The sequence below is a fragment of the Pteropus vampyrus genome, unplaced genomic scaffold (genome assembly GCF_000151845.1).
Source record: "Pteropus vampyrus isolate Shadow unplaced genomic scaffold, Pvam_2.0 Scaffold1, whole genome shotgun sequence".
In the NCBI taxonomy this organism is placed as follows: Eukaryota; Metazoa; Chordata; class Mammalia; order Chiroptera; family Pteropodidae; genus Pteropus; species Pteropus vampyrus.
In genome coordinates, this window is record NW_011888782.1 from 32,833,666 (window position 1) to 32,861,180 (window position 27,515).

The 27,515-nt window shown below is 35.6% G+C and overlaps 1 protein-coding gene across 1 annotated transcript in view; it reads right to left on the minus strand.

Annotated features, from left to right (window-relative positions):
* Positions 1 to 27,515, minus strand: part of PHLDB2 (pleckstrin homology like domain family B member 2) — a 111,848-nt gene that overhangs the window by 17,221 nt on the left and 67,112 nt on the right. Inside the window, exons 6-13 of the mRNA XM_011355526.2 lie at positions 24,879 to 25,007; positions 19,376 to 19,531; positions 18,308 to 18,418; positions 15,570 to 15,659; positions 12,163 to 12,306; positions 9,531 to 9,671; positions 8,280 to 8,379; positions 845 to 1,052 (exon numbers count right to left, since the gene is read on the minus strand). Of these exons, the coding sequence (XP_011353828.1) occupies positions 845 to 1,052; positions 8,280 to 8,379; positions 9,531 to 9,671; positions 12,163 to 12,306; positions 15,570 to 15,659; positions 18,308 to 18,418; positions 19,376 to 19,531; positions 24,879 to 25,007 (1,079 nt within the window). The remainder of the gene's footprint in view (positions 1 to 844; positions 1,053 to 8,279; positions 8,380 to 9,530; positions 9,672 to 12,162; positions 12,307 to 15,569; positions 15,660 to 18,307; positions 18,419 to 19,375; positions 19,532 to 24,878; positions 25,008 to 27,515) is intronic.

Here is a 27,515-nt window from a genome sequence, read left to right on the forward strand (position 1 = left end):
ATGTGCACATTTGGCACTTGCCAGCCAGTATGAGCCAACTCCAGCCTGCTGCTAACTGTACAGAATTTTTAAGTGTTTGTGGAATGAAGGAGCCTATAAATGATTGAATGAACAAACTATGTGATTCCCGGGCTAGGACCAACATGATCAAAGGCACAGAGATCTGAGAATGCATTCCCCTGTCAATTAATAAGAAGTTCTGTGAGATGTATGAGGAAGAGAGAGAATGAATGGGAAGTTGGGCTGGATCTAGAACGCCACGCTCAGGCTCAGAGTCTGACTTTAATCAAATGGTAGTAGGGCATCATCAAAGCTTTTGAAGAGAAGGAATACCATGACTAGATTTATATTTTAGATGTGCCTTTAGCCATGATTCCATAAAACCACCTTTGCTTGCCTTAAAGTATGAAGAACACAAATATGAATGGTTAAATCCTTACAAAAATTTTAATATGCAGAACAGCTAAAGCCTCCCTTTTAATGAGACAAAAGGGTAAGGAAACTTCGAAGTTCTTATTCTATCATTGGAAAATTTTCTTTATTTAATCAAAAGCAGTCCTAATGAAGCAAATTAATTTTAAGCACAGTATACACGTGAACTCCAATGTAAAAAAATAAATGAGAAAAATGGATTATATGATGTCTGACTGGCTAAGTCACACAGGATACAAAGAAATTACCTTTAAAGGCCACCATGACATGCAACCTTTTTCTGCATTAGAGATCCTTTATATCTCAGAAATTTGGGCTTATCCATATACATTACCCCAAATTGATGTCTTTACTTTTGGAAATCAGCAGGTACTTCTCCAAACCCGAAACCTTACCTACAAATAAATCTTACCTGGAGATATTGTCAGGTGAGCAAGCAGAGATGCTGGTCTCCATACTATCAGAGCTGTCTAGGCTCAAAGTATCAAAGGCCTGGTCCTTGTAACTGTGATCTGGGTAGTGGAAACTGTTCAAGTAGACATTTGATTCAGATGCTGTGCGGTTGTAAAATTCAGAAGATTTCTGCCTTTGTCCTTCACTCATCTGTTGGTGATTATACCCTAATGAAAGAGCCATAAATATGTTAGTATGCCTCATTTTTCAGTCTTAGATCTTATAAGACTCAAAACAGCAACCCAAAACATCTGCCTATAAAACTTGGCCCTTCGTCTAATTTGTTTTGAAGCCAAAAAGATCAAAGAAACAGCATCATGCTCAGTGCAAGCAAGAGTTTCAAAGAAGTGGTCTTGTGAGTGATCTCTTTTTGTTAGCAGATCACTTGACACTTTCCTATGCCATTCCCACATCTCTGCACAATTGAGAATAATACATCAGCACACACAGACAGACAAGAAAACCAAAACAGAAACATAATTAAAGGCCCTGATTCCTCTAAAAATGGCTGGGTTCAAGTGATGGCAAGATGACTCCTACTAATAAGTAATACTAGCATCTTAGGGCAGTCCCCTCTTCCATGATATTCAAATTTAAGAGATACTTGATCTAGTCATAAAAGAGCACGTGGATCACCTAGGTGTAGGATTTGAGAAACTTGTCTCTAACTCATCATCACTAATATTTTTAATCTGGTTAAGAGCCAAACGGCACATTTTTCTCATTTTTTTTTCAATTTCCCTTGTTCACCAATAACTTATTTAAAACATTTAGAGTCAACAATTCTTTCGATGGTTGTACTTCTCCTAATTACTGTATATACAGTAAGTCCTCACTTAATATCATTGATAGATTCTTGGAACTGTGGTGAAATGATGCATAAGAACACCAATTTTACCACAGGCTAATTGATATAAAGAATTAAGTTTCTATAGCATCTCATAAATGTTACAACAAAACATCATTGTTCAAAGATCTATTACACATAGCTCTCTTTTTTTCCACCTTCACCATCAGCCTTCCGCTAGCTGGTGAGAATGACCATATGACAAAGTGGGAACTGTATCATTTGGCACCATTAATAAGAGGTGTTTTCCTTACCCTGGTACTTGGCCAGCTGCACATTAGGTCATGGCTCTGCTCTGTGTTATTGCTATGGCTTTCTCTCCGGTAGCTGATTTCGGGCATCATAGATTGAATTATTCTTTCTTTTTTAATTTTCTATGTATGATATACTCATGAAACAGGGATCATACTGATAAGCAAATTCCTCAAATCACTAAAAAGATGTTGCTCTAGCTAGTACCGTGGTTTGCAATCTCTTTCTCCCTGAGTAAATTTACTATCAGGCCTATTAAGAGTTTACAATTGGACCATTTACATTTTGCCTCTATTTTTGTGCTCTGACTACCTTTCAACAGGCTTTTAATTAGTAATGAAATGGCCAAAATGCAGGCAAGAGGGTGAGAGAAGGCAAGTGATTCCAGACAGCTTCCTCTGCTGTTGATTAAACATTTCCATTTAAAAACAGAAGCCACATCCATAATACTTTAACAATGCGTCATACACCAAAGTTACTGTGAAGTGATTGTAGTTATATGAGGAATTTTCATGCCATTAGTATTTGGAGCACTTTTAGATAATTAAGTGAAAATATGTTAGTTCAGATTAAGGTATTTCTGAGAAAACCAGTTTCCTCAATACAAACTGTAATTAGATGTTGTAAACACCAATACTTAGACATATATATGTAAAAGCTACATATCACTTAGCTAAGAGAAGATGCAAAATATAAATGCACACAATTGGAATTTAGACAGAATGTCATTAATTGTAACAATTAATGCATAAAGCATAAATAAAGCCAATGGAGGCATAAACATGGAGCATATGCTTATACACACACACACACACACACACACACACACACACACGTATAAAGGCAAAACAATTCATTACTCAAATATTTAACTTTGATATTTGAATCTTTGGAATTACTAATCGCTCCTTTTAAATAGTTTCCAATTATTCATTATGAAAAGAATGGGACAAAAAAATCAGAAATTATTTGAAAAGGTCATACATGTATCTTTCTTTAGGATTCAAAAAGGACTAGTTGGCAAAGAATACTTCCACATTGACACCAACTATGTGAAAGAGATTTCTTTGTTTGAGTATAAAAAACAAATCCCTAAAAAACAGTCATGTAATTTAAAACATACAAGAATTATGTCCTTGGCAATGACATGGGCCACAACCCCCACTTCCCCTTCAGTTTTTCATGATGAGGAAAAGTTAATTCCTATGATGCAACTAACATTTTCTTGAAGAAAAAAGAAAAGAGGGTAAGTATATTTCTTCCTAAAACACCTGCTCCTCAGATCTTCCTGGATTTCTTTTTTTTGAAAGTATCACAGAATAAGAAAAAGATCTTGCCACTTTCATGTAAGGTAGACAGTAAATTAAAATGACTCAGAATTTTCAGATGTAGGCACAAGGGACAGTTGTGTGACAAGGTGTACTGTGCTAAGGATTGTGCACATAAATTCCCCAGATTACCTCACTATTTTGTTGAGGTTTGGCTCTATGTCTCAGAGAATCTTCCATCATTCTGGTGGTAAAATAAGCCTTACATTTTCATGACAACTTAAATGAAAAAGCTTGCTGCTAATGAGCATATATTTCCCCATACAGGATTTTTGTTTTTTGTGGATCAATGTCAGTGGAAAAATCAACCTCATGGAGAGGCTCCTCTCTCCCCACAGGCAACACTTCACTGATCATGAAGAACTCAAATGTCACCTGGCCTAGCTTCATCCCTCCTGAACAATTCTAATGAAACGAGTTAGCCCTGCAATTACAAATAAGGTTGTGACCCTGGGATTGTACCGCTGTGAGTCCAAAGAGCTGGTTTTGGATTCAGGCTCTGGCCTGGTCATCCACAGGGATAAGTACTTTCAGTAGAGGAAACACCCCAGGAGAGGAGGAGACCAAGGAGGGTACCCTGGTAGGAGGCCCAAGGGGAAGTGCTGGTGCAGTGAAGCAGCACTTCAATAGGCGTTCTTTATCAGGGAGGGCACACACATGTCCCATTCATCACAGAATCCCCATTTATTTATTAGTGTGTGGATGTCATGAAAGGAAGTCATTTAATGAATACAGTTTCTTATCTATAAACTGAAACTAAATTAGTGGCTCAGTAAGAAAGTAGAGTGCATTTACTGTTTGAGGTGAGGCAACTTAAGTGGATTAGGAAAAAAGAGACTTTACCAACTTCTGAGTCTACGTGTTTTGTTTTTAAGTTATGTAGCAAGAATAACATTCAGCAGTGGGACAGCAACCGAAAAGTAGAAAGGGTCTTGTAAATGCTCTAAATCTTTTCTATCAAGACAAAAATAGTTGTGTAAAGGGGTATTTTATAAGGTTTATAAAGTGAGACTTGATACTATCTGAGGCTGATTGCTAAGTATAGCATATTCAGGTAACTCAAACCAACTCAACTCTCTTCACCACCATGGGAGAGCCAATATTTTGCATGTGCAAGGCCCACTTATTATTATTTTTAATGCCAGTCTCTGTGAATTCTGGCTAATTGGACCTGTAAAGTCCTTTGTGAGTTAACCACTGTGGAATATATATAGTCTTGCCAATGTTTTTTAAATGTGTGTTATGTACTTTAAACTTATTATCTAGGCCTCAATATAGAAAATGAGATGACTTAAAATTATAACTTGGGTTTAAGAGGATAAAATCAATTAGTATTTTTGGTAACTTAGCCTTTCATAGCTCACCTGCTGAGAAATTCATTCTTCCTAACCACAGTCCACAGCGAGAAGATGAAGATACGAGACAAGTCAGGAAGAGAATGATAGAGAATGGGAAAAAAGATACAAGATCAGAAAGGATGACAAGGGAACAGAGAAAATATACAACTCTTCCAACATGCAATCACTGACGGCGTTAGTAACAATACCAGATTGACAAGTGAAATGTTCACATTTTTAGATTAAATTTGAGTTTATAGGGAAGAATTCAAGAAGTTAACAAAACAATAAGTTTATGACACATGCATACACTTAGGCAAAAAAAAGAAATTGTTACAGAAAAAAAAAAATACCTTTCACACATATCGGTCAACCAGAAAACAGGGAGAACAAAAACAACATTATATCTATCAAACAATTCTTTTTTTCAAGCAGACAGCGACAAATAGTTTTGAAGAGCTAAGGTTTGTAAAATGCCATTCAATTATTTGAAGCGGCGTCCATCAAACTTTATAACAAGTCAATCCTCTAACATCCTACATCTCTACCAGCTAGCCACAGTAATAAGCATTTTATTCGAGCCAGTCATTTAAACTGTCCTTCATTCTACACTAAATCTTTCTTATAAAATAGGCTCAAATAAAATGATTAAGTAGGAGCCCCTTAAATCCTTCCATACTCCTACAACATAGCCTGCTCTATTTATACCTGGCCTTTATAAAGGAGCAACCTCATGTTTTATACTTATCCTACACACATCACAAGGCCCACTCTTTTCTTTATCTAATCTAGATCCTAAGTCTTACAAAACAATGTTTCCAAAGCACTCATGTTTCCTGCATGGTCTGACCTTGTCATAAAAAACAAAACAAAACAAAACAAAACAAAGAGGGTCATGCAGCTGCCTCTGAATGAACAGCAGCTGCACCCAGCATTGTGTTTCTAGCAAATGTGCAATAATTTTTCTCTATTGTGTAAAAGAAATATGCATTACACTAAAAATTCACCATTGTATAATTTTAAATCTGATCATTTCTTAAAGATGACTTCACAATGACTTTTCACTATTTGGTAGAAACAAAACACCACACAAAGAAGATTGTCATACCTTTCTTGGACTTTCCTGCATTGAACAGAAGACAAAAGGATAAAAATTTCATTCATGCTAAAGCTTCCAAAGCAATAGTTCACAATTTGTACAAAAGCCAATAACCATTACAACTCTAAGAGCCAAGTTCCTGGGCTCTCTGCTTTAAACTCTGCTCTCAGAGATCTTCGTTTGCATGATTCCCATGGTCAGTTCTATTTAAATGGTGCTGGTTGAAGGAAGGCTTATACTTACACCATGGTCCTTGATGCATCCATTATGAATAAGCAGCAAAAAAATAGTTCATTTAAGTTAATTGTGTTAAAGTCAAGAAAAATGATAAGATCTATTAAATGAGCTATATCCAACTTTTCCAAAAGCATGGCATTTTACTTGTGTTTGCTATTTTAACGAAGCCAACAAGTGCTAGTGAAACAATTCTAAATGAAATTGTGATTCATCCCTTCTGGTCATTGTGGGCCACCAGTATGGGCTTAGCAGAAAATCCTGCCAGTTTTACGATCAGCTATGGCTCTAACCACTGCAGTCCTTGGCCCCTCTTCCTCTGGGTGGAGGAGCCAAGGGAGGCAGGTGGGCCTCACAAGACACATCACACCCGCTGCTTGGATCAACGCATATTATGGTTCTCTATTTCCTCAGAAGCCGCCTCATCAGCACCACAAACTCTTTAAGGAACACCATTTTAGAGCTGCAGTAGGACAAGACTAAAGCTGCCATCTTCCAGAGTGTACAAAAGACCTGCCAGTGAAGAACCAGGGCAAAAAGGTCAAAGAGAACATATTTTTCAGAGGGTCCGTCCCTAATGTGACCTCAGGGAATTGGTTCAGTTTTCCTGTATGAATCCAGCATGTGGATTCCCATTATGTGAGGGGAAAACAGAGATTAGCAATATTGAGATCAAACATTCCTTCAGTTATACCATACTCTCACAAGAATTTTCTTACATGATAATGTTAACACTCTTGATTTTTATAAATCCATTCACTTAGTATAAAGGTCTAGTTTTTCTTACTGTCTGTTTTAAGAAAATACTTTCAACATAAAGTACAGTGTTGGGGCCAATCCAAGCTTTGATGCCTTCAGCCAGTGGGAAAATTCATTTAAAAAGAAGTCTATAAATATCACAGAAAAATGCTGCACTAGAACATAGACTTGACCCGCAAATGAACGTAATAAATGACAGCCAAAATATACTCATATATGTTTATTATTTATAAATCATCAGAAATATTTTTAGCTTATTAAGAAATTAAAATAAAGAAAATAAGAGAAGTTCAATCAAATGTATTTGATTTAAATGTTAACATTATAAACCTATCATATATTATGAACCTCTCTTTTGACTATTATAGCCTCTATTAACTCTTAAATCACTTCTAGTAATGATTCAGAAACCTCATTCAAGTGATATATATACACACACACAACTTATACACATACATATATACATTACATATACATACATACATATGTGTATATACACTGAAATGTCTATATAATAACTTTTCTTTTTTTTTCTGATAGAAAACTTCATCCCCCTGGTACCACTGCTAGAGAGGTTGAGCAGTCAGAATTGAATCACAGCCAGCTTGGAAGAAAAGGCTTCAAACACACAATGCATAAATGCATTTAAGGGCCAAATGCATTCGTCTATCAGCATCCAAATTTACATGCTGGCATACTTCCATCACTGCATTTACCACATTTTATTGAAATCATCTGTTATGGGCCTTTCTTCCTCACTAGACTATAAGCATTTCAAGGGCAAGGATCATGTCATTCATTGGCATTCTTGGTCTCTAGTACCATGCCTGCTCAAAACTGAGGGTCAATGTAAGTTGTTGACCTAAATGACTCTATTAACACAGTAAATCTAATCTTCTCATTGAGAAGCTCACCCCTGGAACTGCATTATAGCAATTTATTGTAGCCCCACAAAGACTATTTGGGAACTCCATTATAAATGCAATGCATTTTTACAAAGAAATAAAACTTGTTGAGAATCAAAGTCTACCTGAAACCTAATAACCACATAGCATAAAAGCTCAAACCACATTAAAAAGCCTAAAAGAATTCTGTCCTGGGCCACTAGCGCTCTATTTACGTGTCAGCTCAGTGAGTCTTTAGCACATGGTTCAACACAGTGGTTCAGTCACAAATCAGGTAGGCGACATAGTTAAGTGCTTAGTGATCTCTCTGCATCTCGGCAGGCTCTCTTTTCTTTCTACCTATTAAATGGGAAGGATAGTAATTCTCTAGGGCCCTTGCTGGTTTCAGAAGTCTATTGAATTTATGAAGTACAATATTTAAAACATACCAGACACATACATATATAGGAAAAGTTACCTTAGTACAACAATAAGGATATACATATCTCTCCTCAAAGGGGACACATGAAGAGTAGAACTGAGGACTTTGCTTGATCTCCTCTTTAATGATCCTCATTGTTGCTCTCCCTCTCTCTCTCTGGGGACTTACAATGCTTAACAAAATACATGATACTTGATTTAAAAGGTACATACCTCTGAGCATCCTCCGAGACTCTGAGTCTTTGGTCATCGTTGCCAGTGAGTGAGGGAGCACGCTGCCACAGCTGTTGCTTTGTCCCAGGGGCAAGTGAGCCTGTGAGAACCAGGAGGAAAAACTTCAGGCAAACTACAGGCCAAAACAGTCCTTGGGGACATGACCATTTCCCTATTTCTGTAACTCCTATCTAAGCGCAGAAGGCGAAGAGGTCTTTTGTCCAGTTTGTGGATGCTCAATGGTAAAAGCCAGTCACCATTCCTCCCAAGGAGCTCCATGGAAGTTTCCACATCACAGCAATTCTTCCAGTGGCAGCAACTCCAAAAAATGGGGAAACAGTGTCCAAAACCACCTGAGAGAAAAACTTAGAGCTCTTCATGCACAAGGAGCAGAGAGGGCAGATGCAGGGGCAAGAACGCATGCACATCATGCACCAGGACAGAGATCTACCCTGTAACAGGTACACCAGTTTCCATCTATCCCCAGTTATCCAGTAGGCTGAAAACTGGAGAAACCTATAAACTACTCCAGCAATTTATCACTCTCTTTAATAGCAAAATCTCTTATGTAAGACATTCTTGGAACACAAGATTATAAAATAGATTAAAACAAAGGAAGGGCCCAAATGCCTGCCCCACTCAGAAACTCCTCATTTGCCTCTCCTCCTCTTCCTGCAATGACTCATCAGGCATGTTGGCAGAACGTGAATTAGGGTTTAGGTGTTGGACCACGTGGGTTCGTATTCCAGCTTCACTGCTGAACAGCTGAAGACACTTGGGCTGGTCAGTTAGCTTCTTTATACCTCAGTTTATCCATATGTACAATAGGGATAACAATTAGTTCCTCTACTGAATAGTGTTGATGGAATTTAAAATAAGACAACCCACATAAAGCTCTCAGGCTCTGACATGACTCAATAAATATTTATTGCAATCACTCCTGAAAATCAGAGCTTATATTCTCCAATTTGCAAATCTGGGATGCAGCCACGGGAGTCTGTCATGTAAGTGAACGCCACCTACTGCTTGTGCGGTGGTGATAGAAAATACCCTGGACCACCTAGGTCCCTGAGGACAATTCAAAATGTCCTCTGAATAAGACAGAATATGCAATTTAGTTATAACATCCGCTCACCAAGCAAATTTAATGGTTTATTATTTAGCCTTTTCTTTAAGGACCTTTGGACATCAGTCAACATAAGGACAAGAAGACTCCCTGAATGCGAAGCCCATGGTTTTCCCATGTCCTACCTTTGGGGCGGTGCTTCTCCCCATGGTAGCACTGCTGAAATGTGGGGATGTGGAAGGTGTGGTTTTCTTTCGAGGCAAAGTGTCACTCAGATAGAGGCCTTCTTTATGCTGTTTTTTCCTTTCTTCCAGACTTCTAAAGTGCTTTAAATGCAAATGTAAAGCAGAATAGCAAAACTTGACTAATTGAAACTGGTCACTGAAGTAATTAAGAAGTAATTAAGAAGTATTTACAAAGAAGTTTGGGAATTTTAACAGAATTAAAATAATTCACCTTATACTTGTGTTCACAGGCTTGGGCTAGCATTTGGTAAGATACACAGACACTAAGAGAATTTACTACTGATCCTAGAAACAAACAAACAAAAAATCCACCTTTCACTCTCATAGTAGTGCCTGCTGCCTTGGGGCCTCAGGACAACTTACAAATTATTATGATGGTCGCCATGTGGATGGCGGAACAGCCAGTGGACAAAGCAAGTAAGCATTTTCTCCCCTTGTCTGTCTGGACAGTTCTGTGTGGTGGCACAGATCCCAGTGTGAGGAGAACAAGAAAAGGGAGAAGGAAGAAGATGAAGAGAAAGAGCGAGTAAACAGGGGAGCTGTTTTAAAGTTGGAATAATATTTCAATCACATAAACACACTCCAAATCCACATAATGTTTCCATATAGGTTATTCTTTTATTTAAAAGAGCTCTTGGCCAAGAAGTCCCTGAAGTAATCCCTCACATTAAAAAATTTTCTTGTTGATTATTTCCTTTTTTTTTTTTTTTAGATTTCTAAGGCGAGATTTTACCCAAATTTTTCTTGGCCCCTCAAAAAAATGTCTTCAATAGTAAAGATATTTCCTAATTAAAGGTTCTTTAGGTCTGATCATTTTTATACTAAGTTCAGGCTTTTGAAATGTGTAAAAATTCATGCAAATTTGAGTTACCAAATTGATTATCAATCTTCATACATGCCAATCATGAAAAATATCTGCATTTTAACTTTACGATTATCTACTTACACTAGCTAATATTTATTAACATAAGGTAGTGGGAAGATACAGTCCTTTCACAAAAAGTAATAGATAGTAAAGGCACCTTCAAGAAATTTAAGGGCTGGGCATAGCACAGCAGGGCTCACCTACTTTGGGAATCTAGTGACTATGACTCTTTAAGGTCTTCTAAGGCCAAATTCATACAGGAATTTGATCATAGTTGGAAGTAGCCTCAAAATAGATTTTTTAATACTCGAGCATGAATATGCACTGAATGTAGTAAAAGGAGGGCAACATTAAGAATAATAAATCATTTATTTAAAAATTTGGTCAATAAAAACTGTTCTATAAGACAAATGCACTTCTTATGGGGTGACCTTGAACAAAATATTTACCTACACTGAATCTCAGTTACCTAAATGTCAACATGGAGTTCTTATTTCATGGGATTGTTAGAAGGAAGAAATGAGATATTTATTTGTAAAATGTTTAGCAAAGTTTGACACATAGCAAAGGAATGATGTCTATTATTATGGTTGACACAGCAACTTTTTATGCCATGGATTTTATGGAAATGATGATTATTATTGTGCAATATTTTGCTTGAATGGGAACTGAAGCATGAGGATGTGCTCAAACATATCAAAAGCCAGGAGAAGACAATCAAGGACTCAAATCTTATAACACTCCCAACAACCTCATAACATACTAAATGTCCATTAAAAAACAAAGCAAACAGCAAAGGAGTATGCACTTTGTCTTTTTAAAAAATACACTTGGAAAAGTTGAAGAAAAGATTCCACCTGAGTAACTTTGGTGTCAAGATCAAATTTCCAAACTCTGAACACCAGTTCCTCAGTTCCTAATTACCTGTTGATCCTGCTGCTGCTGCCTTCTGTGTTTCTTAGCTGGTAGAGGAGGAGGTGTGTCATTTAAAGGGAAAGGATCGACAGAAGGAGCCGTGACTTCAGGCCAAGGGGCTGATGGAGGTTGAGTGATAGGATGAGGAGAAAGTGTGGAAGGAAACATAGATCCAGAACAGACAGGTGATCTTTGCTTTATAGGAGAAAGAAAAATGTGTCCAGATGAAATGAAAGAATATGACAAAGAAATGAAATCAATAATCTGATTATTCTGTTTTCTTATATTTTAATCAAGTAGCCACAAATGATGGGTAGTATCTTTGCATTTAGCCACTTGTTAAAACCCCACCCTTCAAACAACTTGGATCAGTAGAACGTATTTTCATTTACTATTATGTGCCAGATGTTTTAAAAAGGCATAACATTAAAAAATCATGCTGAAAAACATAATAGAAAACAAAGTCAGATTGGAAAGGTGAATTAAACCAACAATTATAGAAAGACTTTTGGTTTCTAAGAAAACTAGATCGGGTGAGAGTGCTATGACATAGAGTTTAATTTTCTGAACTTACTTCTCCTAGTGATCCTCTCTGTAACATATATTCATGATTTCTAGTATAACTGGCAGAGCAGTTCCTCCAAATTGATATGTTTTTCAAATTCAGTATCACTTTGGCCCTCTCGTCGACCAGACATATACATGTCATACACACCCTCGTTTTCAGTTAACCATGGGTTAATTTTTGACATGAGGAAAGCAGTGAATGAATGAAATGTCATGCCAACACACCTCTTTATTTTGTGGCTGGCTCACCAGCACAGCTGTGGTAGGCCCAGTGGTAACAGCATCAGCATCAGCAGGGAACTGAGTGGAAGGGGATAGATTCGTGGCATTGCCACATGGCTCATTAATTTCACTTACACTGATATAGCCCTAAAAGGAGGAATTCAGAAGTTAAACACAAAGAAAGCAAGAGCTGAGGCATGCGAGAGTATTAATGCTCCAGTACAATGGAGTGAGCTTAGAGCGGCACAGCCAGATATTTGTGGTATTATCAAACGTTTCATTAGGAAATCATCAGCAATTAAAATGGATTTACAGTGCTTAATCTTGAAAAATGATATTTCAAACATTAAAAATATTTTTTTCTGGTGAAATCAAGAGGACTATATTATAAATAACCCAATATTTTTTATTTTAAAATACCCAGAGGCGTTCACATTCATTCTGTTTACAGAATGAGGTTTCACTACACAATATTTAGAATACTCACACAAGCAAAAATCTGAGATACAAAATTGACAGTGTAATCACTAACTCTAACTCAAGAACCTTATTTTTAGATTTTGCCCTCTTCTTCTGTTTGCTGACAAATTAAAGTGTGAGTAAAAGTGAGCTGAGTGTTATTGGTTTTTACCCTCGGACATTTATAAAACAGTAATTTATTTGTAATGGAATCTAGCTCTTAGGTATCTTAACTAAATGAGAATAGAAACTACACTGCCTCTTGTGAGTTTTCTCTAGTAAGACACACACACACACACACACACACACACACACACACGCTAAGGTGGAGTTGCAACTCCAGGGTGTTTCAATTGAAGGTGACTAACCCAACTCCCAACTCTACCCCCAGGACAGAGAATTCCCAATTACTCTAAATTCAATGATTCAGTTCTAGCTTCAGCTTAGAGAAAACATCCATGAATCGAAATTTATATTCTTCAAAACTCTAGAATTTATATTTGAGAAAAGGCAGCTGTAAATTTTCATGGAAAGTAATCATACAGACCAATCATGATTTTCGCCACACCAATAAAACAGTATGAAAAAAGAATAAAGAGTATAAAGTAATACCTTTTTTAAAAAAGTAAAATAGTGTTAAATTTAACACTTGGGTTTTTCTATTAGCCTCTCGATTTCTCAAAAGGTTGCTCCAGGAAAGGTAAGATATCACTATGCCAGTGAAACAAAAATTCCAGGCTGGTAAGTGAGGTTTTTTACTAAGAATTTAAATTATGACAAAAGCTGGAATTGACTGTTTATAAATTGGAGGTATCAAAAGGTTGTTGAATATAGTCTTGCATTTCAGATAAAGGCAATGGATACTATGTAAAGTTTTATAAGATTAAATTGAAGATAAGAAGTTGACAGCTAGGTTGTCAAATTTCATTTTATCTTTGATAATAAATCAGAAGGAAGAGTAACAACTTTGAGTTATTCTTTGCTCAGTTGATAGTAGAATGTTTCAAAATCAAGGTTTGATTCTTTATATGAGTCATAGACCATACAACCTAATTAATTGCTTTAAAAATGTACTTCATTTGTCAAATGTGGGACTTGTTTAAAAGAGTTAGATATAAATTCATCACTCCTTCAGAGGAGAGAAAGAGAGAGAGAGACAGAGACAGACAGAGAGAGAAAGAGAGAGAGAGAGAGAAACACAGAAAGAAAGGAAGAAAGAAAATCAAAACATGTTGTGAGTCAAAATTGGCTCCCAATTATGAAAGAGAACACATAGCTACTCAGCAAAGATCAGAATTGCAGACAGGTAAAAATAAGTCAAAAAGCAAAATGGCCTTTTGACACCAGGAAGTCTGCAGAGAAAAAGAACAACTCTTAAATAGAAAAGGAAAGATTTTATTCTTCTGCTAAGAAATAAAGAGAAAACTATTTAATTCATGGGATGCCACGAGCCCTTCAAACTCATTAAGCCCAGAATCAAAACTGCTTATCTTCCCTCTTAAACCTATCCTTTCCCCAGTATTCCCTATCTCAAGTAAAGGTACTCACTATCCATCTCGTTATTCAAACTGGAATACTGGCATCATTCCCTGACACCTCTCTTAATTTACTTCATCCTCGCATCTAGTCTATCAAAAATAACTGTCAGCTCTGCTTCCAAGATATAACTATATCCAGCTAATTCTCTCTCTCTCTCTGCCATTGCTCGAATTCAAACCACCAGCATCTCTGGCTTGTATTATTGCAAACACTGCCATACTGGTTTCCCAGCATTTCTTCCTACTCCTTATAATCTAGCAGAGCAGCTCAGAGTGATTTTAACAAATGGACATCAAACGATGTCACCTACCAGCTTAAAACCACTCAATGGCTTCATAGCCACATAACATAAACCATATTCTTTTAATATGACTTATAAGATCTGGTCCCTGATCACCTCACTGACATTAACTTATTCTACTACACTCCATTAACAACCCCTCAGTTTAGTGAATCTGCCAGCTCTGTATTCTGAATAATGGAGAGAAACTCTGAAACTTAATGACATGATCAAACTTTTGTAGAAATACTTTATAAAATGCTTCTGAGGTACACATTAGGCATTTCTATTATGTGATGATCATTTACTTCACATATCTACACACACACATGTACAATACTTTCTATGTAGGAATTCCTAATTCTGATGTCTTTTTAAAAGTAATTTATAAATCAGGTTTTATATTATTATGCAAATGTTTATGCAGAAGCAAGATTTCTTTAACACTTTTAAGAAAATAAAAAAAACTATTTTCTTTCTCAGTCAGGAATATACTTTTCCAAATTAGAGTTAAAATAATTTACCATTATAGCAGTGTAGCTCTATAAAGAGATATTTGAGAAAGAGTGGTAATGCGGACTGAGGAAAGTGGATGTTTGGGATAAAGAGTATGTATAGCTTAATGTAAATAGAACTTTCCAATTTAGGGGGGAAACGGCAGAAACAACATTGGGAGAAAATAAAGAGAGAAAAGAAAGAAACCAAACTATCTTCTCGAATGTTAAGGGCCATTTTCATGTTCTGTAAGACTTAGGAGAAAAAGAAGTAAAATAAGAAAGAGGAAGAACTGAAAAAGGAAATTTCAGGAAGTAAAGAAGACAATTTAAGACTAATCTTGATCTGGATCCTAAATTTTTTGAAACTCCAAGTTAACCTACAATGTCATTGTCAAATAAAGTCCACACACACACACACACACACACACACACAGAGTGCATTTGCATTAGACACAAAGATAATCCTGGAAATCCTCCAAGCATAAATAATAAAAGGCAGGAATGCTATCTTAGTATTGAGTGCTTTCTTAAGTCATTTAAGTTAATGTTTTTCCAATTCAGCTAATCACATAAAACTGAGGTACATCTCTTGATTTCTAAGGTGATATGAGCACACATGTAAAATCATAGCTTACCTCTTTTAAAGTATTGGGGTTGACAGGAAACCCTTTCCCCCCAGAGAGGCTGGAATATTTCTTTTCCAAATTACAAAGATTTTCCTTTTCCTGAAGGAACACAAAATCTATTAAGCTTAGTCAACTTTAGATTTCCCTGATGACTAATGAGGTTGAGTATTTTTTCATGTGACTTACAGACTCTTCATAGATTTTTTGTAAAGTGATTGTGTTCAAGTCTTTTGACTGCTTTTTTTTTAAAAAAATTATTTATTTGGCGTTTATATATTATGATTGAATTATGACTTTTTAATATATTCCAGTTACAGTCCCTTGTCATTTCCTCTTTAAGAAATCTTTGCTTCCTCCAAGGCTATGAAGGTGCACTTGCACGCCTATAATTTCTTCTGGAAACTTAATCATTTCAATTATTATGTTTAGGTCTATGAACTATCTCAAATTAATTTATACATATGGTGTGAGGATAGATGGTGTTGAGGTTCCTTTTTTTCGATGTTTACCCAGTTGGTGTAGCATCATTTGTTGGAAAGACTTTCCTTTCCTTACAGGGTTGTCTTAGAGGCTCTGTCAAAAAAAAAATCAATAGACAGTGTATGTGTGGGTCTATTTCTGGATTCTCTGTTTGTTTCCATTGATCTATGTCTATTTGTATGCCAGCACCACACACATATGAGTAGTTTTAAATACTATAATAGCTTTATAGTAAACTTTGAAATCATATAAATCCTCCAACTTTGTTCTTATTCAAAGTTGTTTTGGCTAAATGATACCCTTTGCATTTTTATATACAGTTAATTCTTATTATTTGCAAAGTTAATGTTCTATTACATTGTCATGAACACTGAATTAATAAATATTGAACCACTGTTCCTCGGGAATTATAGAGTTGGGTTCCTGTGAGCCTCTGGTCACAATATTTTCAGCAATTGATCAATACGCAATTTTGTTTTATGTGTGTTTCTGTTTAAAAACATTTTACTTAATACATATTTTTGATTCACAAACATTGAACTAGAGACAAAAGAAACATAATTGATGCCTGAATGAAACTTATCTAATACATCCCATTTTCTCCATAAGGCACATCACAGCCTACTTGCTCTTAGGAATACCAGACAGTACTTTAGTGTTATTTTTGAGAGCCATTTTACACAACAAAATCACCAATAAAAAGCACGAAAACGTGAAAACATGGCACTAAATAGTCCACAAAAAGGACACGTTTATCATACGAGAGGCTGAAAAAAGAAGGCATTGCCTTGTTCAACCTCATCAGGAGACCTGCATGTCAAGTGACTCAAAATTTCACCACTCCGTGCATATCCATGAATGACAGCATGACAAGTATTGATTGATTCAGCTGCTAAACAAATTTTAGTGAGGAGGCAAAATCACAAATACAGAATCCGTGAATAATGAGAATCAACTATAAATTTTAGCATCAACTTATCAATTTCTACAAAATGTCAATTGAGATTTTTATCAGGATTGAGATGTATTTATAGATCAATTTGGGGAAAAAAGTCTAATAAGACTTGTGAACCACAATTTTTACAAGATAATTATATTTTATACAATTTAATTAGGAAATGGTATTTCTATGAGTGTGCTTACCCATTTTTAAAATCTATCCCTAGAGCTTTTTTTTTTGCTAAAATTTCAGAAACTACCTGAATACTACATGTTACATTATCTAATTCAATACTGTATGCCAAGTATAAATAGTGATGGGCAGGGTAATGGCACTGGAGTAGAGTTCTTCCCTAGAGCAGGAGACAGAGAAAGAAAGTATGGCTCCATTCAGAGACTTCTAGGTGCTGAAAAGCAAGAAGAGGAGAGCTGTCAGGGATCGGTGTGGATAACAGAGGAACCTCATGTGAACTCATAACTCTATGTGAAGGATCAATTTTCCTCTCTCTTCTCAAACTAAAAGTAGCTAAGACAGGAATACCTCAGCTACGTCTCTTCTACATAGGACTATGGTACAGCCTCATACTTTAATGCATCATTCTGGATTTGGTTTTTTCTGCACATCATTCTGGGTCCACCTCATATTTTCATGATCCCAAGTGTCATATTTCTAGAGAGTGGCTTGCATGTAAAGCTCAGGCAGTAGATTAGCCTCATTAACTTTAACTTTTGGTGCCTTATTCCTGAAATTAGACTAGGGATCATATCAAGAAATTAAGCTGCATTTTGGGCAAAGGAATCCCTTTCCATGTAGCCACTTTAGGTGCTGTAATGTGCACAAGATCCCTTGGGTGAGAATGATTTTGTCATTCATGTGGGGGTTTAGGCCACCTAGTCTAAACTGAATCCAATGTGGCACTTGCCGGGAAGACCCACACACAAATAACAGGAGTTCAAAACACCAGAGCAGCTGAGCCAAAATGTTTGACAGCTGTAAGAAAAACAGAACATGTTTTACCTATTTGAAGAAAAATATAATTAAAAAAATAAAATAAAATCAGAAACATACAGATTTTCCATAGTTTAGATTTTCATACCATGGAATAGCATAAAGGAAACATCCTTGCTTATTTTCTGAATTACAGTTAATTTTTTCAGAACCTCAGTTTATTACTGTGGAGGGTTAAATAAAAAATGTATATTAAAAATCTTTCTTAAATTACAAGCCACCATTCATTATTAAAAGACACCTGCTTTGAAGGAATCAGCTTTCTCCAAATTGAAATCTGTGTTTTATTGCAAACGGTGCTGCAAAAGAATATACTTACTCTTTGCAGCATCATTATTAAATTATTCTTTTCTTTCACAAAATGGTCCTGTTCTCTCTGAGCCTGCTGAACAATGTGATTTGCTTGCTTTTTCAATGCGGAAATTTTTTCCTGGAGGAAAAAAAGATGACCATAGAAAGATGCACATTAGACATTTAAAGGTTTGCCAGTGTGTCCTGCAAAAGAGAGAAAAGTTTACAGCTGGAATAACATGACCACATTTTCACTGACGGTGGGCGGTGATTATTACCCAGAGACTGTGAGGCAGTTTCTTTGACCTGCCAAACTCAAGGCTTTTCTTTACTCGATACAGTTCAAGTGACAAAAACCTATTTGAAGAACCCAGAAGTCAACAGGAAATCCTGTTTTAGACTATAAATGAATTTTTGACATCATCTTGGGAGACTCCTCATAGGAAAAAACAATAGAATTTCTTATTTAAACTGAGAGCTTAAGAGGTCACCTTCTCTTCCTTGCACTCAATTTTATGGGTATAGTACACAGAGCTGGCACGTGATTCTAAATTCTGGAACAAGAGCTGAATTCTGGGCTGGATGTCTGGGTGCTAGAGGTGGGGTGGCATCAGTAATGTGCATGACAATCTACGGGGTTATTTCTAATGGTGATAAGCTGTCACCCTGCTTTGAGAACTACTGGGCAATGGACACAGAAAATTCTCAAATAAGCTTCGTTCATATAATTATTCTGAATTTAGTTTCTATGATTGCAAGAGGAAGTAATTCAAAACAAATATCTAAATTTCAAATTTTCTCTGCCTTGGTTTTCACATAAAAGCAAAAAAGAAAATAGATTATTCATAGATGCATCTACAGCATTAAGTAGTAATGACTGTAACATGTCTCAGTTTACCTAGTTTGGAGCACCATTTGGCATATAGATGGCAGGCTCCATAAACTGCTAAATGTGATATGCGATTAAACATGTAAAGTTATTCAGATGTAAAGAAAGGTAGACAGACACATGCTATAGCTATATTAATTATTATTATTGCCACATAGCGAGGGGTGTATTTTGATTTTTTACATTGAGTGACACCTGGCAAAGTACCTTTCTAGCAACAATGTTCCGTTGATATTCAGCCACTTCACGCAGGAGCTGTTGGGTCAGGTTCTCCTTTTCCTCATCCAGACGGCTCTCGTGCTCAAGCTGCTGAAATTCCAGGTCTTCAAAGTGTTTGCTCTCAACATCTAACAGGTCAGCATCCTTTGGAGAAAAGGAAATGAAAACAAGAAAAACCAGAATGGCTCTATCCTTTTTAATGTGAAGAAAAAATTATTAAAAGCAAACAGTTCAAAATATCTTTCCAATTACAACACTGACTGGGAATAGATTATGATAATCTTCTCTTTTGGAATTAACCCCCAGAGCAGAGACTTTCAATGGAATTGAAAGGGTTTGATCTGTGGGGTGGGGGGAGTACTATTTATTTCACCATCAGTTTGTGGATTAAAAATTCTTGTTTTGTGGATGTAGAAATTCTTGTTTTCAATCTACTAAGTGGCTTTAAATTGGATCGTGAAGTTTAAAAAGAATTCAGTAAATAACCTAAAAATTATCGTAGACTGAAGGGATAACATAGTCTCTTAAGAAAATTCCTATTTTCCACAAGTTTTCAAATAAAATGAGACTTTAATATAGAGATTAAATTCAAGATTCCAAAGTTGTCACTTTTTAAAAAAAAGATTCAAAAGTTGGCACATATAACAGAGCAGAAGTTTCTAAGAGAGATAGATGTACCCCAAATGGCACACAACACAATCCACTGAGATGTGAAGAGAAAATATCAGACCTCCTTTATAATTATTTTTAGTTTTTCCTTTTCTTTTACAGTTAATTTTTCAATAAATGTTCTTTAATGTACGTACAGATGGAATAGTACATGTATATTATTTAAAATAAATATATATTTTGAGATGTATAAGTATACATATAATCAATATAATATATATGGGCATGCATGCTCAAATAATTTTACTAAAGGGAGATGTAATCGAAAATATTTAAGATGGGTTCTTAAACTGGGCTTCCGTGAATCCCTTAAAATTGTTTGCAAACCTTTTTTGTGGAAAGAATAGAACACAGCTTTCATCAATCACAAAGACTGACTCAAAAGATTATGTAGTACTACTCTCAGGATAATCTCGAGGACATTGAAGAAAGATCAGAAATCATAAAAATCAAGTAGTTTAAAACAGGCACTCTCCAACCTATGAGACGCCTGAAGACTGGAATCGATCTGTTATCTGTGCAGAAATTGGTGCGTGTTATATAAATTATTCTCCGATCTACTTTTTAAAACACCACTCCCCCTTATTTTTGGAGCCTTTGACAGAACTATAAATGTAGTTTATAGTTCTACACACACACACACACACACACACACACACACACACACACACACACACATATATGTATATAATGTAATTTATAAATAATCTATGTCCAAAAGGAAGAGGCAAGTTAACTATATGGTTTGCGGTTCTACATAGATAAAAGAGTCAGAGCATTTTTTTTCAACCAAAACATCAAAAGGAGTTGGAAAAATAAATAAATGATAAATTAAATCTATATCAGTATTTAATCGTATCCCCTCCTGGTTTTTATGTAAGCGATAAATTCTTTTAATCAAATGGAATATATTTTTAGTTTATATAATGAATTTTATTCTGGGCATGATTTATAGAAGAGCTATTAGCTACCATGTAACTATGTAATTACAACCAACACAATAGCAACAAAATTATTATGTCAACACAGACAGTGGATTCTCAAAGTTTAAGAGCAAGAAAAACAATTTGAAAAACATATTTATCATTTAATACTTCTTTACATTTTAATTGGCCAAACAAAATGTGGTTTTGGTTTCAAGTTATTGGTTGGCATTTTAAGTTTATCAGACATTTCTGCTTATAACTTCTAAAAAATTAATCAATTCAGAGTTAATCTAGTCACTACTGAAGGAATCATGAGATCACTCAAGTACTATGTCTTAAAACAAAAGACTTGTAGTCTTGAAATGATATATTAGCTAATATATTTATTCATACAGGCACACATACTTGTTTTTAAGGTCTTTCCATTAAACTTGGTTTGTGTCTAAAAGTTACTGAGATAAAAATTTAATAAACCCTTTTTTTTAGTTTATAAATAATCTACATTTAAAGCGGACATATGGCTTACAATACATACACTATGCTAGTCAGTCAGTCACTCCACATCTGGTTCATATGAATCTCACAAAGGTCACAGAGTCACTAATTTATTTGTAGTAAATATTTAAACCACTGCATGAAAAAATAGCACACTAGGAAGGAAAGTTGAAAACTAAGCTAAACTCAGCACTCAGATTCTGCGGGTGTAATCAGCTGATCAAGTTATCTAAACCATTGAAATGTGTGTATATAAACTTACACTGTGAAAGAAAAACAACTTGGGAGGGGAAAAAACTGTTAAAAGATATTAGATAAGAATAAGAATTCAGGGGATGGTATTTGGGAGCAGGAGTAATTCCATTGAGAAAGAATAATGTACACAGGAAGCTCAAAGTCAAGTATATGGCTAGTTGAATGAAAATTTTAAGTAAATTTCACTCACTAAAAAAACATTACAAATCTCTACTGACTGGCAGTCTCAAAGGCCAGGTGTGAAAGGAAATAAAACAGCTCACTATAAGAAAATTCAATGCAACTTTTTTTCCTTCTACAACTTTTCTGAGAATTTTTATGGCAGAACTTATATGCAGATCTTTATGTTTTCTTTGCCTAGTAGAGGGACAAAAAGAAGAGCATAGATGTGGTATGGCCAGATTAAAGTAATAATCTCATGACTGCTTAAGGCGAAGTCTGAAAGCAAATTTAAGTGGGACTCTGAGTTCGTGAACATTCCTCCCTCTTATGTACTATCGTCAAACACTTTAACTGCATACTTGTGGAATCTGGAAAAAGACAATGGTACAATAGTATACCTGGTACAACCTCCTCAGTTGATGAATGAGGATATTGAGACCCGTCGAAACTGAATGGCTTGTCCAAGAGTAAATGATAAACTGACTATAGAGTCGTGAGAAAAAAAGATCTCTTAATTGTAAATATCACTGAAAAATTTTTTTTTTTAAATCAAGAGACTAAAATCAACCAGTCGGCTGAGTAAATATCAAAAGCACAAGTAAACTTCCCTAACCAGGTATTCTCAGCATTTAATAGTGGACTCTATCCTGGCAAATGAAAGATTCTTTTAACTTCAGTTTTCTTTTCCACAATACTTATATACTAGAGAACAATTCAATTGGTGAGCCCATCTCAACTACATACAACCGCAGGCCATAAAATCAACATCAGATGAAAACTCTGTTCTGACTCTAAAGCAGTGATTTAGAGGTAAGAAGCCCAGTCATAAATTCATAGTGTTATATGCACAAAATCATTCTACAATTTCAGTTTAAGTATTTGAGACAATATACAGTTTAAGAAAATAATGTTCTTCTTATTCATTTATTTTTTATTTTGTATAACTTGTCAACTAATGAAGTTTGTCGTAATAAAATCAACTTTAGTGAATCTAGTTAAAATGCCTTGGGGAAAACTTTGTAGTGAAGTGGTATTCTAAAGTGTTGGAAGTCTGAAGGGAACTGAGTTCTGATAATACAGGAAGTTCCTAGCATGAACGGACTTCTCATAAAATTAGTGAAAGTTTTACTGATTAAGACAAGAGACTGGTGAAGAGTTATTCTAGCAGTCATTCCTGAAAAATAGAATTATTAACACCTCTTTAATATCAGGTGAACAGAAGCTACCACAAGCCAGTTGTCTCGCCTAAGGAATGGTGTTTTAAGATAAAAATTTTACTCTGTTTCGAGAGGAAAAGGAAGGAGTCTTTGCCTTCGGTTAGCAGAATAGGCTGTCTGCACCATTTCCTTTTCTCTTTTGTAGTGGAAATCCTTAGAATATATACAAATCTATTCCATAGAAGTTATCTTATAAAATTACCTTATAAAAGCTAGATTAATCAAACAATAACTATATCAACCCGAGTTCTGGTTATTAATAGAATTTACCAATTTTTATAAATGTTTGTATTCTTGATAAACAGTGAAGCAATGTTTATCAAGAATACAAACAATAACTGGATTACTAAAGAAAGGGAAGAACAAAATATGTAACTATGCTGCTGACTCAAAATAAAGTATTACAACTGTGTAAAAACTTTAGTTATAAGGAGGAGGGTTTAAAAGCAGTAAGTAAATATAAAAATCAGTTTCCCAACCTCTTGTGAACTGGTATAAACACAAACAAATGACAAACTAAAATAATTTTGTAAATACTATTCTTTTTCTCATCATTTTTACCACAAGATTTCTAGAGAACTGTGACATCAAGGACCAAGAAATTTTATTTTCTTACAGCGAATTTAGCTTACAATAAAATGAGTAAAGAGGAAGAAACACCATTGCAACTTTTTTACTCAACATGGTAAGAAATGACAAATACTAAAAATGTTATGCTGCAGTTTAATCTGTGTAATACATTGAAAAGTTTTAAATAATTTTTTATAATCTAGTGATACTCAAGGCATCAAATATTTGTGTATTAAAAGTCATCTTGAACATTTTGGAGATGGGGTTATCTTAGCTGATCTTTCAACTTGCCCATTCCCAAGAAAGAACAGATATAATGACATGAATGAAACTAGCCTTATTTTCTACTTACGTGGAATCATAAATTGTTAGTCACTCGGGACTAATTACTTTATATGATTCCTTTATAAGTCCAAGATTCTTAATGACTGCTTCCCCAAGGTCAAGTTTATTTGAGCTGCTGTTTAGAGAAAACAGCCCAGTTGTCCACGAAGTAGTAAGTGGCCTTGCCGGTGACTGTAAAAGTATCCATGTAGGAAGTCTTGTTTTCAGAACGTGGCAGAGTTAAATATTGACACTGTAAGGATGGGAGAATAACCCAGTAAAGTTCAACTAGAAGGTCTATGCTGCACTGAGTTTTTAAAAATCATGTCGAGAGCATTAGTACTGCCCCTGTCTTGGGTCTGAGAGTTTAATTGTTGTGATCATGCTAATGAATTCAGTGTCACTAAGAAGCAGAAAGAAAAAGAAAAACAAAATGATAAGCATGGTGGAGAGCAAATTAGAGAATAGGGTAATTTTTGAACAAGAGTATAAAGTCAAGCTAAGAAAAAAACACATTCACGGACAAACAGTACTCACCATGCTGAAGAGAATGGGGGGAAAGATGTCAGTTGATTTAAATGCTACAATCTTAGTGACAGTTACATGTCAGGAATTGCTCTCTTTGGTTACAAAGAATGACCTCAGAATTCTTTTTGTGTTATAAGGTAGGTGAAGGACTCCAACAAGGAAATTTTAACTAATTAACATGAAATAATATATATTGTCAGCATGAATATTTCTATTTAAAAAATATCTAATGACCAGAACTTATGCAAATTTATGTATGTGAAGAAGGAAGTCAGAGGTAAGTGAAAGTTAATTCAAAAAACAAAAAAACAAAAAACAACTGGCACATTCCTGTTTGCTACTGACCCTCTTCAGTTGTTGCTGTAACTGTTCCCTCATGGACTCAGGACAATTGTCCAGCTGGGTCTTCTGCTCGGAGTAAAGCTCCTGAAGCCTCTCTAGTTTTTCCCTTTCAGCATCAAGCTTTACCTTCTCCTGAAGTTCAGAAATCAGAAAATAGAAGAATAGAAATTACCTTCATACCTAAGCAGGTGTTAGGAACATTTCCCATGGATAACACAAACAAGTATACACAAACTCTAGATGTCCTATGAACGTAGAAGCATATCTTGTTAGTGATGAGGATAAGGGGGTACAAGTGGAAGTAAGGACAAGGGCCCCCATTTCTGTATTCTTAAAACACAGTCCACTTCATTGGGTATTGGAAATGACCCCCATCCTACCTTCTTTCCCTCCTTCCTGCCACCATGTTACAAAAGCAGGGAAACAGCGGTAATGTTGTTCAAAGGTCAACAAAGAACAAAAAACATGCCAACCAAATTCATAAGATAGCCTTGCAGGGTCACTCGGCAGAAAACCAGACTAAGAAAAGTAGGCATTTACTTCAGGTCCTGTGGTTGTCCAATTGCTAAAGGCATGTGTTAGGCAGGCTTTGAAAATTACTGAAATTTTGTTTCCAGGTCAGAGGCATGCTACAGATGATACCCTGGCATCGGAAATAGTTCTAGGTATCTGGCAAACTTCAGAGCTTAAGCAATTAGAAAATCTGCTTCCAAGGAGAGCATCTAATTCAAAGGCTGAGAGAGCTAGGAAAAATGCAAGACTGACAAAGCAGAAGAGGAAGGCAGCTCAGAGACACCAAAAGTGTGACATTTACTGGGGAGACACGGGCTTCCCTACAGTGACTGACTTAAAAAATAAGTGAAATATGGACTGTGACAAAAAAAAAAAAAAGAGAGAACACTTATGAGTCAGAGAATAGAAGAGAAAGGAGACGATGACACTAAATCCTTCCTAAGTCACACACTCCAAAATGACAGTGGCCATTCTCCAGGGTATAATAGGCAAATACTGTAATACAGTGATTACACAGCCTTACGACACCACCTCGTAAATCGAGACAAAACTTCAATCTGTCTAGTGCTGGTCTTCCCAACTGTGTTCCCTTGGTGATACTCTGAACCCCTGAAGTAAATTTTGGACCTGATTCTCTCCTTGTGTAACACTCTCAGGCTAAAAAAAAAAAAAAAAAGTACTTTACAAGCACTACCATAATTTAACTCTTGTTAAGCAAAATGCCATCACTTTACTTTCCTTAGTTCACTCTATTTAAATTGGTAGAAATAAAACTGGCTTCTAAGCACATCTGAAATCATCCTATAAAATTATACTTACTATAATTTCTTCACCCAAATGGCCAAGATTTCCTGTGTAAACATATATTTAGATTCTTTACAAAAGATGTTATGGTTTAGTCTAAAACTATGTGACATCATTACCTATACCCATTCCCTTGAATCTCCATTCCTATCTTAAATTTTAAAATTTCAAGGACATTTTAGAAATGCATATTTTGATTCAAAAATGCCTCTTTTTCTCAAAATGACTAAATCCAGAAGTCACAAAACTGAAAGTCATACATCATATATCAATCTAAAGATGATTCCACAACTTAAACCTTCTCAGACTATGAATACAGTGTCCTCATCTTTAAAGGTAAGTTGGCTCACTGGGCACTGCTTTTGTGCAAGTATTGGAGAAAGCAATGACATTGTTCACAGAAAAAAAGGATTATCAGGTGTTAATTCATGGTAACCTGAACATACTAGTAGTGCCAATTAGATTTAATCTTCATTTTCAGAATTAGTAATTTTTTCCTTAAAAAAACCAGCAATACAGAACACCTGCTGTCTTTTGGCTAAGAAAATGTGTTATTTTCTGTGTGTGCAGATCAAAGATTGCCTTGTTGACACAGCAAAAGAATTTTATCCAAAGAGTTCTATCTCTACATACTATATCACCAGATTTTGTAGCAGTTCTAGTCCCAAACAGAAAGTTAAACAAATAAGAAAGCTATTCATTCCAATTAAATACCATGTGTTTAAAGCCCTAAAATTTAAAGTTATATTTGATAGAAAACACTGATATAACACATGATAATACAAAAAGGCACTAGCCTAAAACACAGGTCTCAATCTGAAGGAATAATCGAACCATTCCTCTGATATTCTTATTTTTTGTTGTTAATAATAAGCACAAATAAACAACTAATACAAAATACCTTATGTTTACATAGTGCCTTCCTTCTGAGGTGCTCAAAACGTTTCGCAATTTCATACAACGGGGTGGTCAGAAGAATTACGCAAGCAGGCACCATTAGAACCTTCTGCAGTTCCTCTGTGGTTTATCAGTAAGGCTGTGACCACTACCTGGGTCTCAGAGCAAAAGCTCAGTGGGGCCAAAACTAGGGCAAAGGAAGTAAGGGGAAGGATGAAAGAATTAGTGGCAGGTGGGACCAGCCATAAATCACAGGGGACCACAGAGGTGACATCACTCTTCCAAGAGCCAGAAGCAGACAAACTTTGAGCAAGATAGAAATTAATATCCCTCTCTTCTATTTATTGCCCAGAAAGTTTTCAAAGGAAAATTAGCTCTAGGCAAGCAGTTAAGTAGAACTGAAAGTATCGCCTTCTATAGCGAAGG